Source organism: Ambystoma mexicanum, chromosome 12, assembly GCF_040938575.1.
Source record: "Ambystoma mexicanum isolate Mex_15411 chromosome 12, UKY_AmexF1_1, whole genome shotgun sequence".
NCBI lineage: Eukaryota > Metazoa > Chordata > Amphibia > Caudata > Ambystomatidae > Ambystoma > Ambystoma mexicanum.
The window spans coordinates 1,185,263,672-1,185,281,270 of NC_090936.1; the positions used below are offsets into that span (position 1 = coordinate 1,185,263,672).

Here is a 17,599-nt window from a genome sequence, read left to right on the forward strand (position 1 = left end):
AAACACTAACTTGCACCGCATCTAGATAGGACTGTGAATGTTGGCATGACCACACATGGGTAGACGGGATTGTGAAGGCCAACAAGTTCCACACTTGGATGGAACTATGAATGTTAGCCTGTTAAACGACAGGTAACCCACTAACCAATATAATCTCAAACTCTGCATACTTATCTCACTCAAAAAACTCACACAACCATCTCTCGCACAACAAGCCGCACGCACTTCACAACACATAAGCCGTAGCAACAGCACACGCGGACCGACACCGATCCGATACCCGCCCCAAAGCTCAGCACCCGGTGTATACCGAGTTGAAGCTGCCAACAGAACACCACTCCTCTCACTATCCTACTCCCTCTTCACACCTTACTAACCGATCCCACCTTATCGTTTACCGATCCGTCAGAGCGCCTGGGGACCAATTCCGTTGGTGACGGTGCGCGGTACAAATACCCTTAATATTTAACATTTTAACTTGCGCACACTGGTTAATAAAATCCTGAGTAAAGTGTATCCACATGTCTGGCCTCATTGTCAATATGTGACAGTAGTTTGACAAGTGGATTCAGTTAATGCCCAATTGAGGTTATCTAGATGCTTTATGTTTGTGTGGAGGATGTCAGTTTTTACAAAATTGAAGAACTGAAACTAAGTAACTAATAGAAGAACTTGGGCAATTGAGGACAAAAAGGACATCATCAGTCCTGAAAGAACATCTGGTCAGACACTTGGATGCACTTAGAAATTACACATCACCACTCCAATGATTCTCCTTAGTGTACCGTCACCTATTTTACAGCAATCAATTTTTCCCCATTAAACCCCTGGATACATGCAAATAATAATTTCAGCAACTATCATGTCTGCCTTCTAATTATACATTGGCCTATATATAGACATAGCAAGGCCTCCTGTTACTGTGCCAACATTTCCTTTAATGAGGCTCTTGAACCTCACCGTTTTCCCTGCTTAAAATAAGGATCTTCCCATTCACCCCTTTCACCTTCTCCACCCCAATACATAGCAAGAATATGCTTCTTCCTGCCCTCTCCACCATCTCTTCTGGCTGTCATGCACCAGAAACCGCCACGTCTCTCTTCGCCCCCATCAACCTCCCATTTTTGTCGCCCACTAAGCAGACCAATACTGCAGTGGAAAACCATGCTGCAATTCAGGCATGGTAAAGTTGCCATGCTGCAATGCTGGAACTGCAAAGACATGTCTCTCTGACCATTTACATACTTCATGCCAAAGTCTGAATTGTAGCACAGTGCTTAAATAAAAGATGCAAGTATTATTCATAAGGGAAGGTCTATCATGCCATGTTTTTCAGCCATGCTTTGCAACGTCCATACACACCAAATACAGCTATCATGACAACATTGTCTTACAGGATTTAATTCTAGAAACAATACATCATATATAAAAAACGTTTTGCTTAAATATGAATAAAAAAGCAACCTACCGGAGACATTTATAATATCCTGTTGATGTTAGGATTCCTCCCCGAGCTAATTTGCTGCATGTTGAAAGGTATTCCGAATACATCTCAGATCGGGAGACTGAGCAATCTTGGTTAACTTCAAAATGTGCATTCAACCTTAAAATGTAAGGACCGAAAATAGTTTAATATGAAAACCCACAAAGGAAGTCATAAATGTTGTTATGCACAGAAATCATTCAGTCAAAAGCATTAGACACAATCTCACTCTTTAAATTAATACTGTTTAATCTCTCTCCATATAAAAAAGAACATCTTTTAGTTTGTTCCTTATACAACTCCACACCGTTTCCCCACATTTTGTATTGTTAATGAAATCGGCAAAACATCAATGTGGTCAAAGAAAGACCAGAAAAAGCTCATTTTAAATGAGTTTTAAGTGAGTTTTAAGAACCTAGGACGAACCGTTTGAGATATCTGAAACGCACTGCACAGCGCCAGGGTGAGGCGACAGGTGGCGAAAGCGCAAGCAAGGTCCGAGTATGCTGCAGCAAGCCAACTCTTGCCTGCCTTCCACATCTGCTCTGGGGTACATTAGCCAGCTGCACGGGTCCAAGGTCAGTGCAGTTTACTTCAAAGTGCAAAGCACATCAAGCGATAGACTATGAACAGCGCCCTTCAGAGTCTTTCATTTTCAACAATTGATGTGTTATGTCTGCCTAAAGAACCTGTCCAATGTACAGGTACTTGCTGCTAGTTACTTATCCAATTCAAAAGGTGCACCTCATTCCACAATGTTCCAATGCTCAAATTGTCGATTCTCAACCCATAAGGTATATCAGAGTAAATGTAGCAACTCCGAAATCTTTACAAAGATCAAGCGTATGGTGGTTTTCAGCCTATCAGGATTCAAATTAATTGAAACTATGCATAATGCACTTAAAGCAGAAATATATTCATAAAGATATGGAAGAGATGCAGATCTGTTAAGAGAACGTATCTCAGCACATGGTCCATAACATTCTTTGATTGCTAGCAGAATGGCAGTTTTCATTACTGAAGAATGCAGATCACCAACATATGACATTTGGGACTAAAACGGAGGCCCTTTTTGCACCCATAATGATGGTGGCTGTTAGGGAGATTAGAAGAAGATAGCAGTAGGTGCAAACGAAAACGGCCAAAAACGCACTCCATTCGTATGAATGGTACAAAACAACAAAAAAGCCATGTACCACTTATAAGAATAGGAAAATACTGAACATGAGGAGCAGGCGTTGCGAGGGTGTCCCCCGCTCCCCATGTTCGGCATTTTTAGATTCAGGGGTTGCGGGGGTGTCCCTTCCATAAGGGACACCCCCTATGTAAAAAAGAAAAAAGGAACTGATCCTACGCCGCTGGTTCCCAAGCACATAAGTGAAGGGAACCAGCATTACAGAAGGGTGTTGGAGAGGGCAGCACACAAGGAGGTGACCCGCCCATAGGGAAGTAGAGGGTGGGGGCACAGGCAAAGTCTAAAATATTCAGGGGAGAGAAGACCGACAGTTATTTTCTGAAAAATAACTTTCGGTCTTTCCTCCCCTGTACATTTCAGCTACGGTCTTACAACCCAAATCCGGTGCAAATAAGATTCTTTAAAACTCCTCGTCTAACTGCAGTGTCTGACATGGAGCTGGTGTCTAAGCAGTAGTATTTTCAAAAGGCAGAGGGATTGGTCAATGTAGCCGCCTTTGTTTATTACATCCCAAGAGACTTGTCTTTGAAATGTTACTGCTACAGCTTTTACTCTGACTGCATGTGCTTGAATGCCTGCTAGATGTGTCTGGTTTTGAAGCTTGCATGGTTCTAAGGTAGCTGCCACCATCCATCTAGCTACTGAAGCCTTGAAAGCCTGATTGCCAGGGGAGAAGCACCAGAACGTGACAAATAGCCAGATGTCCTGAACAATTTTGTGTACGAAGCTAAACCTTTAGTGTTAGTCTTAAATACAGGAAATAACGATAATTTTCAGCTTTGGATTGTGGAAGAATTTCAGTAGAATCATTTCCTGGTTAAAATGGAAAGTTGGGACAACTTTAGGCAAGAAAGCAGGATTTGTGTGGAGCACCTTTTCACTGTGAAACAGTATAAAAGGGCTATGAAGTAGCCACAGTCCGTAACTCACTGACGCTGCAAGCGGATGTTAAAGTCACTAATAGGGCTGTCTTCCACATCACCCATTTTAGGTTTGTTACTGCGATGGGTTCAAATGGTTTGTACGCCAATACCGACATGACAATGTTAAGGTCCCACACAAGTAGTGAGTCCCAAATTAGAGGATATATCTAAGCCCCGTTGTTTCCTCCCCTGGTTGCTTGTAGATCCCTTGCTGCCAATTGGCCACCCTCCTCTTAACGCCCGGCTCACTTTTTCCTCTGCTCACTTCACTGTGTTCTCCACCTATGATTGTAAAGCACCCAGCTACTTCCTGGAGCTAGGTCCGCGCTCAAAAAACACCCCAATAATAATATAATCTGCACTATCTCTGTAAAGGTGTCTAAACCACCAGGTTAGAATGTCAAGTCTTTACAGAATTTCTGTAAGTACCATTAAAATTTGATGAGGTGGATACTTTGAACATCAAAAGGATAAGCCTGTTGCGGGCCCCCGGGCTCGGATGGCCGGACCAACTTCACACTAAAAAGGAACCCCGAAAAATTGGCAGATTTCTGCTAATTACTTTTCACAAAAATCACACGTGAATGTGTAACCCCGTCGTCTTGGAAAAGCGCGATCATCGTACTTGTTTTCAAGAAAAGGTAATAGGTGCGATCCTAAGGACTATTGTCCAACAGAGCTTTTGGATGCGCTGGGAAAAATGTATGCAACTCACCTTCAACAACAACTACACGAGTGAATTATTTCTAGCCAGCACTTCGACCACAGACAGTCTGGTTTCGTTAGAGGCGTGGGTTGTGGTCTGAATCTCCACATAATAAACCTTATGAAGATGGAAGTGATCAGAATGGGCAGCCAAGTTTTTCTAGCCCTGATCGACCTATCTCATGCCTTTGATAGTATGGACCGGGAAACCCTCTCGACCAAGTTACATAAATGGAACTGTCCAGCAAGTCGCTATTAAAGAACTACACACCAACACAGAAGTTAGGATAAGGCTTGACCGAGCAGGGAGACTTTCATAGGCAATAAAGAACGTTTTGTGGTGTTAAACAGGGCTGCCATTATCTTTAATCTGTTTTTACCAGATATTGGTGAGACTCTTGAAAGTGTACACTCAATTCCACCGAAACTTCGCAGAACGCACATAAGCTGGCTCTTGTATGCAGACGATCTGATTCAGCTTGACTTAACACCTATAGGCCTCCAGCAAAAACTGCATACACTGGAGAAATACGTCAACGATAATGGCCTTTGTATTAACACAAAAAAATCAGAAATCCATACACTACAAGACTTAAGAAAAAATAAACAACGTTCTAACAAAACATTTGGAAAAGAGACTTTGCACATTGCCAAAGTCTCGAGATATTTAGACATGAAGATCAATTCCAACATAAATGACGCACCGTGGGTGGAAAACGCTAAAGTATAATGTAGGCAACTTGCAATTCAAGCAGCTGTGAGAAACAAAAAATACGGAACCTTTTCCTTGAACCCTGCTCTCGCATTTTACCAACAGAAAGCTGTTCCAGCTTTAATCTACGGAGCCGAATGTGCGTTAGGCTGCACTCACGCAACTTGGGCTGAATTGGTCTAAAATTGTGGCTTCCAAAAGGGACTCCCACAGCCTGTATTCGTTACGAATTAAGCTTAACATCATTGAATGCAAGAATACGTTGGAATATGCTCTCCCTCTACCGCAAAATGACATTGTAAGACATCTTCACAATTCTTAATCCTGCATGATCCTGGTATTGGAGATAAACAGTGCATACTGACCCAATGGACTGACAGATGTAATCAAATTCTAAAAGATCTTGACATCGATCTAAAAACGCTTCACTCTAACACGGATCTAGCCAAAACAAAACTTCGGCGGCAAGATTGGTTCCTAACTGGAGCACAAAGGCGAAATCACAGGCTAATGAAAAACGCACTGTGTGAAGGGAAAGCATTGCATTAAACTCAGGGATATCTAATGAAATTCCCTGATCGTCATCGAAGAGTTCTGTACATGAAGTTTCGGCTTAACCTATTTAATACTGGTGAAAGACTAAGTCAATGGGCAAAACAAGGAGAGCTGAAACAAGCTTGTAGGCTATGCAAGCAACAGGACGAGACACTCAAGCATTTGACCCTGCACTGGCCAGGCCTCCGCTCAGAAAGAACCAAGCACCTGGGGTCCTTAATTGCCGAATGGCAATCACTAGATGCTGATGACTGGTGGCATGTGCTTTTTGAAGACTAACAGGAAACTAACAATCGCCTTGACTAACTTCTTAGAAGAAAAGACGAACCGATTGGCAGTAGTCAAGGAAGGCAGTTAAGATAATGTGGGGTGGGGCTCTTGTGTAACGTGAAGGGCCTGCTTTTAGTTTTGAAAGATGGAAATGTATGATGGAACAAGACGATTTTTCTTGTCCTTTCCTTGGTCTTTCTCTCTTTTTAAAGTTTTGTAATAAACTGTATAACAAAAAAATAATTAAAAAAAGAAAAAGCGCATCAAGATGAACTTTCAGGAAGAACTGGACAAATCGACTACAAGCCTGTAGGCCCATGCTAGGAACCCCCAAGCTCGCGTCACAGCGCATCCCCGGGTTGCTGGGGAAAGCCCTACCAGCTTTCTCCGGAAAATATTCTGTGCCACGTCCAATTTTGTACAAGGGTAATAACCCGACAGCTCACTTCCATACAGCAAAGCCGTATTTGTCCTGAGGTTCAGCACTTAACACTTGCTTTCTGAATTATTTGAAAGAAATGTTCAGGTAGCCCCAAGTGTTGTAGTGTTAGTTCTTTAGGAACAAAACTGTTACAGGTAGCGTGCCCAGAGCTGGATGGATGACTGCTCTCCCCCTGCTGGGTAAGCAGATGGTTGTAGGTTGTTTTCACTGGAAAGAGGCCTTGACTTGCTAAACAAATGTCATCCGAAACCCACAATCTGGATGGCTACATTGCGACAAGCAGAATCAACATGCAGGCAAGCTGGCATGCAGAACTGGTGAATCATTCTGTAGCATGGATGTTGGCGAGAATGCATAACATCACAGATTTCCCACGTGATTTGGAAAGCATTGCATAGGGACTCTCTGTCCAGGCCTTTCCATGTGGCAAAGAGAAGATACTGGAGTTCACCTCTGAGGTAAATAGGCCCCATTCTTGACTACCTAACACCAACACTGTGTCTACAGCTTCACGATCTACCTCCCATTTGTAGAGGCTACTTCCCAATCTCCTCAGTCTATCCGTCTCACGGAATAGGAACTGTATGCCATGAGATAGGGAGCAATTCCAGATTTGCATCGCCATACTGCGCAGAAGAACATGGATGCTCAACTATCAAGTTTTACATAGAATGGGTCTACCACGGGGGACTACCATCAGGAAAAACAGGCGAGTCATAGTACAAGTAGTAAATAAGTAGGGTTAGTACAATAAAGTGCTGGACATTAAGATTCAGATCTACCAACAAGGTGGTTCATATTTCAGGGTATACATGTATGCACATTCCCACTTCTATGAATAGAAAACGTTTCCAGGAAGATGCATTAACCTCACTTTATTACATTGTTCTTCACTGATGCACTTTAACTATTAGGCAACACTATGGGCCTATCAGTAAGAAGACCTATAGATCTGCTGCAATCTGTCATACAAATGTTTTTTGAATGAAATATGCACATAATTTCTTTGTTGTGGTAATTTGGTCTTAATATCGGTTAAATTTACTATGCATAACAATTATGTTTTTGAATAAATTGGTTTTATGAAGAATGAAAAATTCAAGCTATTATGCTGCATTTCGTTTCTCAACTGCACACCTTCCAGAGTGAGGTGACCGGCCTGTACAATAGAGGTAGGGGTAGCCTATGACTCGTCTATTTTGCCATTCAACTATCCATCCTGAGCAATACTACTTTGTTCTTGATGAGAGGTAGGAAAGATATGAGTGCTTGCCAAATCAGTTTGAGCTTCAGGAAATGTATAGGATGTCCCCTTGTCCAGAATTGACCAAATGCCATGGGCAGAAACAGTGTCAGGGATGCCTCCCCAACCATTCAGGGAGGAGTCAGTCATGAACACTACCGAGTGTGGCCCTTGATGTCGTGGTGCTTCCCTCATTACATTTACTTATCTCCGCCAATTCAAATCTAACTTCAAAATAGGTGGCATGGGGATTATGCACTATGGGCAACACCTCTCTTGGTCCCACGAGTTCGCTAAATGCAGCTTCAACCATCCTCATCCTTCAATCTGGTCAGAGGGACTTTGAGGATACACAATTCCAAAAGACTTAATATGTATAGGTACTGCCACAATGATGTTTGCCTGCTGACCCTAAATACATTCACTGTAAACTTGTAACTTCTGTAATCATCTAACTTCTGTAACCAAGCTGTAAACCCTCGTGTCACTTGCGCCCTGCTACCTCAGGGTTTGGCGCGCATAATAAATAAACAAAACAAGGTTTTCAAGATAAAAGATTCGATATATGGGTATTCCAATATATAGGATTCGATATAAACACTGTATACCAGGAAATGGTGTACTGCTCGCTAAATATCTGACCCTCTTGGTGGAGAAAAGCATTTGTTTCAGCATTTTCCACCAGACACCTTGAAATATTAACAACTGGGAAGAAGTAAAATTCAATTTCCTGAGGTTGATTGAAAAACTCAGGTTGAACAGGATGTCAGTTTTAGTTGTGAGCGATGCCTACTCCGGATACAGAGCTCTGATTAGCCAGTCCACCAGATGATGACCATCGCTGCGGAGGATGGATGCGACTGCATTCATTATTTTTGGGAAGACAAATGAGGTTGAGGTCAAACTGAAGACCAATGTATTTGAAATAGTTTGAAAAATGTTCAATGTAATTGCCATATTGGGGCATGCAGATAAGCGTTCTTCAGGTCAATGGAGCATATCAAATCTCCATCGCAGAGGGCATCCACATTATGCGCCGGTGTCACCCATCATACATTTTTCTAAGGACTGGAAGTGGGTGAGACGGGACAAGTCCGGCACCACTCATGTCTGGCTGGTACTTTTTTGGGATTGCAAAAATCCTTGAGTAAAAACCGAATCCCTGTTCTGATCGGGGAAACTGGTCCACTGCATGGTCCTTTATGGAGGTGTCCAATCTCTCTTAAAAGTACTGGGGAGCCGATCTGCAGGGGAGGTGGGAGAAGAAAATATTTCATGTGCCAGGGGAAGTCGTAAACCCATGCAAACCACTGACAGAAGTCATGGATCATTGAAGAGGTGATGCCAAGGCTGATTGTGAAGAGCCAGCTTGCCATTACCGGGGTGCTGTGTAACCAGACATCAACTTCATTATTTTATGGGGTCAGAGACTGGTGAAGGGGGTGAGAAAAAGGTCTTTGGGGTTGTGCTTTGTGTCTGGCCATCCTTTCTTGCAAGCTTCCAAAGCCATGAAATGACATCAGCCTTTTATCAGCCCTGTAATAAGTGAGAACATGTTTTTGCTGTGGGTTTCAAAGGAATTGCCAGCAACGTAGCTGTAATAGAACTGGTTAATAGCTTAGTTAATTTGTTAGGTGAGGAATGGAGCAAGTCTGAGCCCTTGAAGGGCAGATCTAACACACGCTGTAGTACAACCGTATTGAATTTAGTGGCATACATCCATGCTGCACTGCGCATATCTGGGCCCACCCACATGCCATGACTGGCTGTATCTATGTATGCTACTGACGACTCCAAAAAAAGTCTTGAGCTACTACCTTTGCTGCCACTAGACCCGCTTTTGAAAGCTGCCTGCCCTTGAGTTGGGAGATCAGGCAAAACAATCCATTATTTCTCTCCACAACGTTTGATTGGCAGCTAAAATAGCGTCCACATTGGCCTGTCTGAGATGAAGGACTGATAAAATCTTCGCTTATGGAAAGCTGTTCCATCTTCTTTTGATAAATAGGCTGTAGGTGAAGCCAAGGAGGGTGTTGTGCAGAAGGCTTAAGAGTACAGAAAGGCCACTGTCAACAATGACAAGTGGGGCTGCAGGTTAGCCGACAACATAGTTATGCCATCTTCTTGGCTAAACTTGGCATCCAACCTTTTATTAACTGGATGTATGGAGTTGGGCTTTTTCCATACTTTCTTGGCCAATGCGTCCAATCCTTCTGCAGGGGAATCTTGTTGTGGCAGAAGACCCGTAAAAATTGAACCAAACCTTCCATATGATCATGAAAGGTTCACACTGAAATCATGTATCCAGCTCTTATTCCTTATCAGTGTATACTTGCTGTCTGCCCAGACTGAAGGCCGACCGTAATGCGTGGCCCTAGGTTTATGCCTTAAATCGGAGCGTATGACATTTTCATGCATAGCCTGTGGTTGAGGCAGTGTAGGGTCCAGAGGTTGTGGCAGCAGTGGCGGGGGCCACCAGTACTGGAGGAACAGTAATAGGCAAAAGTGGTGTGGTGATTGCTAGTTGAGGAATCATAACCAGCACTATAGAAAGCATGGACGCCTAAACAGGCATCTGTTCCAACTTTGTCAGTAGGATTATTTTTTCATTACCTTTTTAAGTATGCCCGTCATTTACTGTGATCTCATAAGTTCCATGATTCTATCACTGCTGTGTGGAAGATTGTGACGTAGCTGAAGGAGTTCAAGTAGCTGTCAAAAGGTCTCCCTGCGCCTTGCCTGGACTGATATGACCACACCTCTCAACACTGAAGGGTAAGCAGCGCACCAGTTTTTGAACCGTGACCGTCATCTACCCTTGGATGAAACTCCTATTGCAGAGTAAACTGTCACCTGCTTTGTCCTCTTCGATGATTGAGCAGCCACTTCTGTGGGTTAAGATTCACATGAGGAATGTGCATCATCCTCGGGTGCGGAGGCAACAGTATGTCTGGACGCCATTTTGTTTGTAAAAACTTGATCCCAAATGTGCTGGATACTGGACTCTGGAGCAAAGCCTTATGACAAATGTATTTGAAAGTCCTCAAGTGAGTGGTCGGTGTGCTTGTGGACCTCAGTGGGAGCGCAAGGGTGGAATCACCCGGAGGCTTGATACAGAGGAGCCGTGACCAGGTAGTATTGATGCAGAAAGGTGCCCCTTCGAACATAAGGCCAGTACCAGAGCTATGAAGACCATCAGGCTTGGTGATAGAGCCACACAAATCTTCCACCATCTGGAACAAGGTTCTTTAAAGATTGCAGTGTTACAGCGATGCACACTGCCGGAATCAGACTGGTGGTCGGGTCCCAGGTTCTCTAGGCAGAGTGCTGCAGATTCAATACCAGGAAGGAGTTCTCAGAGGATGTGCACCTGCTGAAACCAGGAAAATGTCAAAAAAGACTGAGGGGTCAGAAATGAAAGCAAGACAACGAAGTTGTGATGCGTTTGGTAAAAGACTTTTATTCAACTGAAAATTGTTTGGGAAAATGCCTCTCTGACCCTACTGTAAAGAGGAGATTCCCTACCTTGTGTACGAGCGCGATAGAAATAGAATATCAATACCTAAAAAACAATAACCAATGACCGAAACTAAAAAGCCGTCCTTGTGTCCAAAATGTCCTATCCTGACCCTCAGACTATAAACAAAATAAAGTGAGAAAGGAATGCCTTTAACGTGATATTGGCAAAAAGTGTTCATAAAAGAAAATTAGAATGGCTCCAATGAAAAAATTCTCTGGCGGTGAAAAGACATTGAATCTAGAGGGTGGTTCCCTTCCCCTGGATTCTTCAATGGGATGGCAATGTCCCTTTACTAACAGTTCCTTTGTGTCTCCTTGATTCACAATACTCCTGTTAGGCAACAAGTTCTGTAGCCGTCTTTAACACAAGTTTCTTCTTTGTCTAACAACCACTGTCCTTCTTTAACATTCTTGTAGCTTTTCAAATGGCCTGGTATACTCCCCTGCCAGGGCTTCTGATGTAGTTTCAATTGCCGGTAATCCGTTCTTTGCCAAGATGTCTTATGTGTTTAACAGTTCCTCTGTATCATCAAAATTGCATAAACCGTTCTTGGCTCAGTAAATCTGTCTGCTTTAACGCGCGTTCAAACCTTTCACCACACTTGCATTTCATGCATTCATATGTAATTGGGGCTTGGATCTGCACTTTGCCTTTTCAGCATTCAAACAATCTTTTTGTTGTTTCTGTATTAGCAATTTATAACATTCAAATGGTCGGTGTGGTTACCAAAACGGCCCAGGGCCCCTACTTGCTTTGGGTTGGATCACCGGACGTCTGTAGCGTTTTAGGTCTCGTTCACGCTCCTGTGGCGTGGCTCTGCCACTTGCTTCCCACTACGGGTTGTTCAGACATCCTACTGGCTTCCTTCGCGGCTCTGCTGTCACACGTCTGCTTCCCTCCAGGTCTCAGTAAGGAGAACGCTGCCTCTCCAAGCTGTTGAGTGGCCAGGTACTCTATCGCAGGTCTGGCCTCTCCATGGCATGTCCTGCCATGCACTGCGTTTCTCCTTCCTTGCTGACCAACTCCACAGCTCCACCACACAGGTTTGTGTCTCCAGCGTCCGCAAGCATCTACAAAAGATCCCACGTCTTCTCCTGAATCAGCACACACCATAGTGTGTTTGCAATTGCACATGTGGTTTTGTTAAATAACTAGCCCAGACATTGAGCTTCAGGCTCCTGTTTCCTTGTACTAACTCGTCCATTCTCCTCGTCTCAGTACTTAGGTGGTTGTGGGAGTTGGAGTCCATGGCTAATATTGGACATACAGTATATTTGGATAGTCCCTCTCAATGGTTTTACATGAAAGAACAGCCTCACAAAGGTGAACCAGAACCGAAAAGGGTTTTGTTGGAGCTTTCATTCTTAATGTAACAGGTGGGAGTTTGACCTAAAGAATAACGGGAAGAGGTTTCTTTACTTCCTCTGCAAGGGGGAGAACACACACAGCACTAGGCAATTTTAAAGTCTTGGGCATTAGGGGGTATTCCTCATGGGTAAAAGGGGGCTACAGCGCCTCATCCAATGAAGCCCTGACATCTACCTGGAAGTTGTCCCCTCCCATGTGGACCCCCCCTGAAACAGCAGACCTCCAGGGTCAGGATCAGGTAAAGGATGACATCCCCTGGCCACATGGGAGGAGGCCACTGATGGGGAACATGTGATCACTTCAATGGATTCATCAAAAGACCCTGTTGGGGACAAAAACTCAAAGTAAATGAAAATGCATTTTAAAACTTGTATTACTTCTTATGCAGCCATTGATACTTAGGTTGTATTACTGATTAACATTCCATATATTAAATACTGCCACTAGGTGGCATTGCAGCATTGAGGATCGAAAAACTCCACTAAATTACAAGTTACTCACCGTAGCGACGAACGTACTCCTAAGCCCATAGTCCCCTTTACTCCAGCCTGTATGGGCTTCCCTGGCTAGGGACGGGTGCTGAACCTTTTTCACCAGAAAACATTGTCTTTTCCTTTAATTTAGTTGTGTGCTGGGGCGCGGTCATGGGAGCATGCGCTCCATTGATCACGCCCACCGGCGCCACACCTCAGTCCACTTTGAAGCGTCAGCTGCATTTAACCACCTATGGATGTTACTATTTTTTAGGGGGAAGGATGATGGGACGTATGGAGGAATTAAAGTTACTCACCATAGTGACCATCTTACTCCCAAGTCCATAGTCCGCTTTCCTCCATACTTGTGGGACATTCCGTCCTTCGGGAGGGGACCGGAGACTTTTTTTTTAAAAAAAAAATCAACATTTTATTTTGGCCTTTTATTTTAATGCGGGGCCATTGCACATGGCCGTAGCCCCGTCATGCTGAGCTCCGCCCTGTTCATCGCCCTTCAGTCTTTTTCAATCGCCAGGTCTGAGACCAGTTAAGCAACAATAGAGTATACTTTTTAGAGGGGACAGTGGGCGGGCGTATGGAGGAAAGGGGACTATGGACTAGGAGTCAGATAGTCACTACGGTGAGTAACTTTGTTACACTCTTATGTCCCGTCCCCTTTCCTCCATACTTGTGGGAGATTCCCAAGCACAACCAGAGGTAGTAAGGGTGGATGGAAAATCCCTTCTCTGAAACAGGTTTTTGAGGACAGCCTGGCCAAATTGGGCATCAGCCCTGGAGCTCAGGTCTGAGCAGTGATGCTTGCAGAAAGCCGATGGGGAGGCCCATGTAGCCGCCTTGGTGATGGACTCCCAAGGAACATACTTTTGGAAGGCAACAGCAGCCGCTTTGCCACAGACAGGCGATGCCTTTTGGTGGCTGAAGGCCTTGGATATTATAGGCATCTGAAATGTACGATGCAGTCCAGTGGGAAATTGATGATTTCGAAGCAGGTTTCCTTTTAGGGTCACCGAACGTAACAGAGTTGTGAAGAGCTCCCGAGTTCACTCGTTCTATCGAGGTAAAACTTCAGGGCTCGCCTGACGTCCAAATTGTGTAGAACACTCTCAACATCAGATGCCGGGTTCGGGAAGAAGACTGGTAAGGCGATAGATTAGTTCAGATGAAAGTCAGTAACCACCCTAGGAAGGAAGGAAGGATGAGTGAGAAGCACAACTTTATCCTTGTGGAAAGTGAGGAACGGATGTTCCACATAAAGCGCTTGTAGTTCGTTTACTCGCCTCGCGATGTATTGCAATCGGAAAAGCAACCTTCCAGCAAAGATACTTAAGATCAGTAGTGGCATGAGTGAAAAAACGGCCACTGGCGGGAAAAGATGAAGTCCCGCCAAATGTCTTTTGATGACTGTATTAGTCAATTAAAAGGAACAGCTGTCCGTGGACAGTAGGAGTGTAACGGTATACCATTATAGATACCGTGAACAGCTTAATTGAACTATAATAACCGTCACATCGTTTATACCGGTATATCGTTTTAGGACTCCAGCTGTTAAGTGAGCTTTTCAATCTGATTTGGAAAGGCTGCAGTAAGCAAGTGCTGCACATTCTAGATCTTGCACTGTGGGATGTGGTGTTTGGCAGACAAGAGCATAGGGAAAGTGAGGCAACATTAGTAAATGCAGCTTTGATGCGGTGACCGCTCTTTCTTTGTGATCAGTAGAGTCGGGTTAAAGATCAGCCGATTTGTAGTTTTCCCACCAATTTGAAAGATGGGGAACTACACATCCCATAATTCAAAGGGGGGAATGAACTGGAAGCCCTTCTGATGCATGTCCACAAACAACGTTAGCTCTGTAAACTCTATGAACACTGGGCCCATCAGTGCTTTGTGCTAGTATATAAACTGCCCTCCCCTCCCACTGTCCTCTGTGTAGATGTACACATTGGCACTAGAGTTGTTGCTTTGCTTGATCCTTCACCTGCCTTCTGCATATGGCACTGGACTCAAGCAGGCAGGACAGATTCTACATTCAATTTGAAGTATCCAGAGCAATGGGGGGTGAGATATTTCTCAGGTCTATCCTCGATTTGTGACACCACCCATGAAAGCATTCCTCCGCCTCGACTCACATGACAAGGGTCCTAATGTGCTCAGACCTGTGGAAAATGGTAATGATGGGGCAGTGGTGATGTGGTGGTCTAGGCCATATTTGTGCCGATATGTATTTTAACTGTCATTTTCAAAATGTTTTTGTGCCACCATCTTTAAGAAGGGAAATGAACATGTATTGCAAGAATAAAGAAAGAAATCCACAGCGCCCACTGAACGCTGTCCTGTTAGGATACCATGGTCAGTGGTGACTCCAACATCAGACCTTTATAATACACCAGGCAGATGGTAAACAAGCTATAGTGATTTGATCAATATGCAATCTTTCGGTGAGTGTGTGTTGGCTATGACATTTTGACAAAAGAAACACAATGACATGGGCTTTCAGACCTCACATGAGTGACTTTTCTCCCTTTAATGGGATAAAGCGGTATCAAAACAAACTTATGACTGATCGCAGCGAGGGGTCATGATGCCCATGGCATGTGGTTCCAAAATAATGTAGGTCGAGGCTGATTTTCAAAGCGATGACTTGTGACTGAGCAGCAAGCTCATTGCTCAAAATGTGCATTTTAACACTTCCACTAGTCACTCTTTCATTCAAGGCGATTAACGAGTGAGCGCCATGAAAGACCAAATCTGCGCCCGCCTTAGATTCCTGGAGGATCACCTAAAAATGTGCAAAGACAAGTTTCAAAATGCTGACAATTTATGACCTTTAAGAAAATATTTGTCCACCTGCTATACTGCGATAACCATAATATATCGTCATTTGGCAAGGTGATCATCATACCGCCATAAAACCCATACTGTGACACCCCTACTGGACAGGTAGGCCGCAATGGCGGATAAATAAATCCTGCAAGACAGAACATGAATGCCAGAAGTTGGCAGGCGAGAAACAAAGGATAGAACGGCGTCGACCGTAGCATGCCAGGGATCGAGCTGTTTAGCTAAGCATCAGTTGCAAAAACTGAGCCATTTTGCTCCTATATTGGGCCCTCATAGAAGGTTTTCTGGCCGCTTGGATAATGTGCATATTGTCTTCTGACAGATTGAACTGCGCTTAAGATGTGAACTCAGACACCAGGCCGCCAAGCCGAACGATTGAGGGGAGCGGTGCCACAGCTGGTGATTGCTCTGGTGAAGAAGGTTGGATATCAGTGGCAATCTGATCGGAGGAAGAAGCGACAGATGCTGTAGTTTCGAATACTAAGAAACTGGCTGGCCACCAAGGAGCTATGAACAGGAGAGTGCAGTTCAATACAGACCTGAGCTTGGAGAGTGACCAGTGAATCAGTGGCAATGGAGGGAAGATGTAACCCTTTATTTTGTCCCATGGAATCTCGAGGGCGTCTCCCAGGGAGGACGGACAGAGCCCGTCCCTGGATGCATAAAGAGGAAGTTTCCTGAGTTTAAAAGTTGCAAAGGTGTCCACCTCTGGAGTGCCCCATTGATGTAAGATGTTGGAGAACACATTGCTGTTCATTTCCTACTCGTAACTGGCTGCCGACTGAGTAACTCTGCAGTCACATTGATGTGACCCAGGATGTGTATAGCCTAGAGCCAGACCTTGTGCTGGATGGCCCAGTCCCAAATTTGTATGGCAAGACCCACAAGAAGAGGTGACTTGGTGCCACCCTGCTTGATGATGTAAAACGTCGCCACTGAATTGTCTGCGTGAATATGGACTACCCTGTTGGTGATACAGACGGCTGAAAAGCTTTGAGCACCAGGAACACAGCCAGACCTTCTAGGTAATTGATATGAAACTGCCTGTACTGGGGCATTCACAGTTTGAAAACGTAGAGGTGACGAAGGGTCACTCCCCACCCCAGAAGGGAAGAGTCTGCAGTAACCGTCACTTGTGGCAGTGCTCCTGGAAGGAGGCCCCCACTGAAAGGTTGTTGGTCGAGTACCACCATTGTAGGTCCGCTGTCATGCAGGATGGAACTGGGATTATCTTGGAATCCAGATCCGATGCCCGAGACCAGCAGCTACGGAGAGCTAGCTGAGTGTGCCTCATGTTCAGACGAGCAAGAGGTAGAGCTAGCACGCGAGAGGCTATGAGACCCAGAAGTCTTTGGAACCACCAGGCAGTCATGTGCGAGGACTGGAGGAAGAGCTGACATGTGGTCAAAAGGTATGCAATCCAGTCCGCAGTTAGGAACACCAAGGAAGATGAGGTCTTGAGAGACGGTCGTGGATGATTTCTGCCAATTCACCGACAACCCAAGATGGTACAGGGGCTGAAGGAGGGACTGAAGATTGGTCAAGGCGTCTGTGGGCAAGGACCGTGCAGGAGCCAAGCGTCCAAGTATGGATATACATGAACCCCCTGAAGCTGTGATGACTGACAACATCTTCGTAAAGACACACAGCGCTGAGCTGGTACCAAAAGGGAGTACAGGAAACTGGAAAAGTGTTCCGCTCCCACTATGAACCGCAGATATTTTCAATGCGGGCTCCAAATCAGAATGTGCATGTATGCATGCATCCTGAAGGCCTACCATGCTGAGCCAGTCGTCCTTCCGGAGCGAGGACTTTATCTGGCAAGGCGTGATCATCTTTAATTTGTCTTGG

The 17,599-nt window shown here is 44.6% G+C and overlaps 1 protein-coding gene across 1 annotated transcript in view; it reads right to left on the bottom strand.

The window, feature by feature from the left end:
* The window catches only part of ARID2 (AT-rich interaction domain 2), a 1,843,885-nt gene that overhangs the window by 534,631 nt on the left and 1,291,655 nt on the right, over positions 1-17,599 (bottom strand). Inside the window, exon 13 of the mRNA XM_069629837.1 lies at positions 1,469-1,603. Coding sequence (XP_069485938.1) covers positions 1,469-1,603 — 135 coding nt within the window. The remainder of the gene's footprint in view (positions 1-1,468; positions 1,604-17,599) is intronic.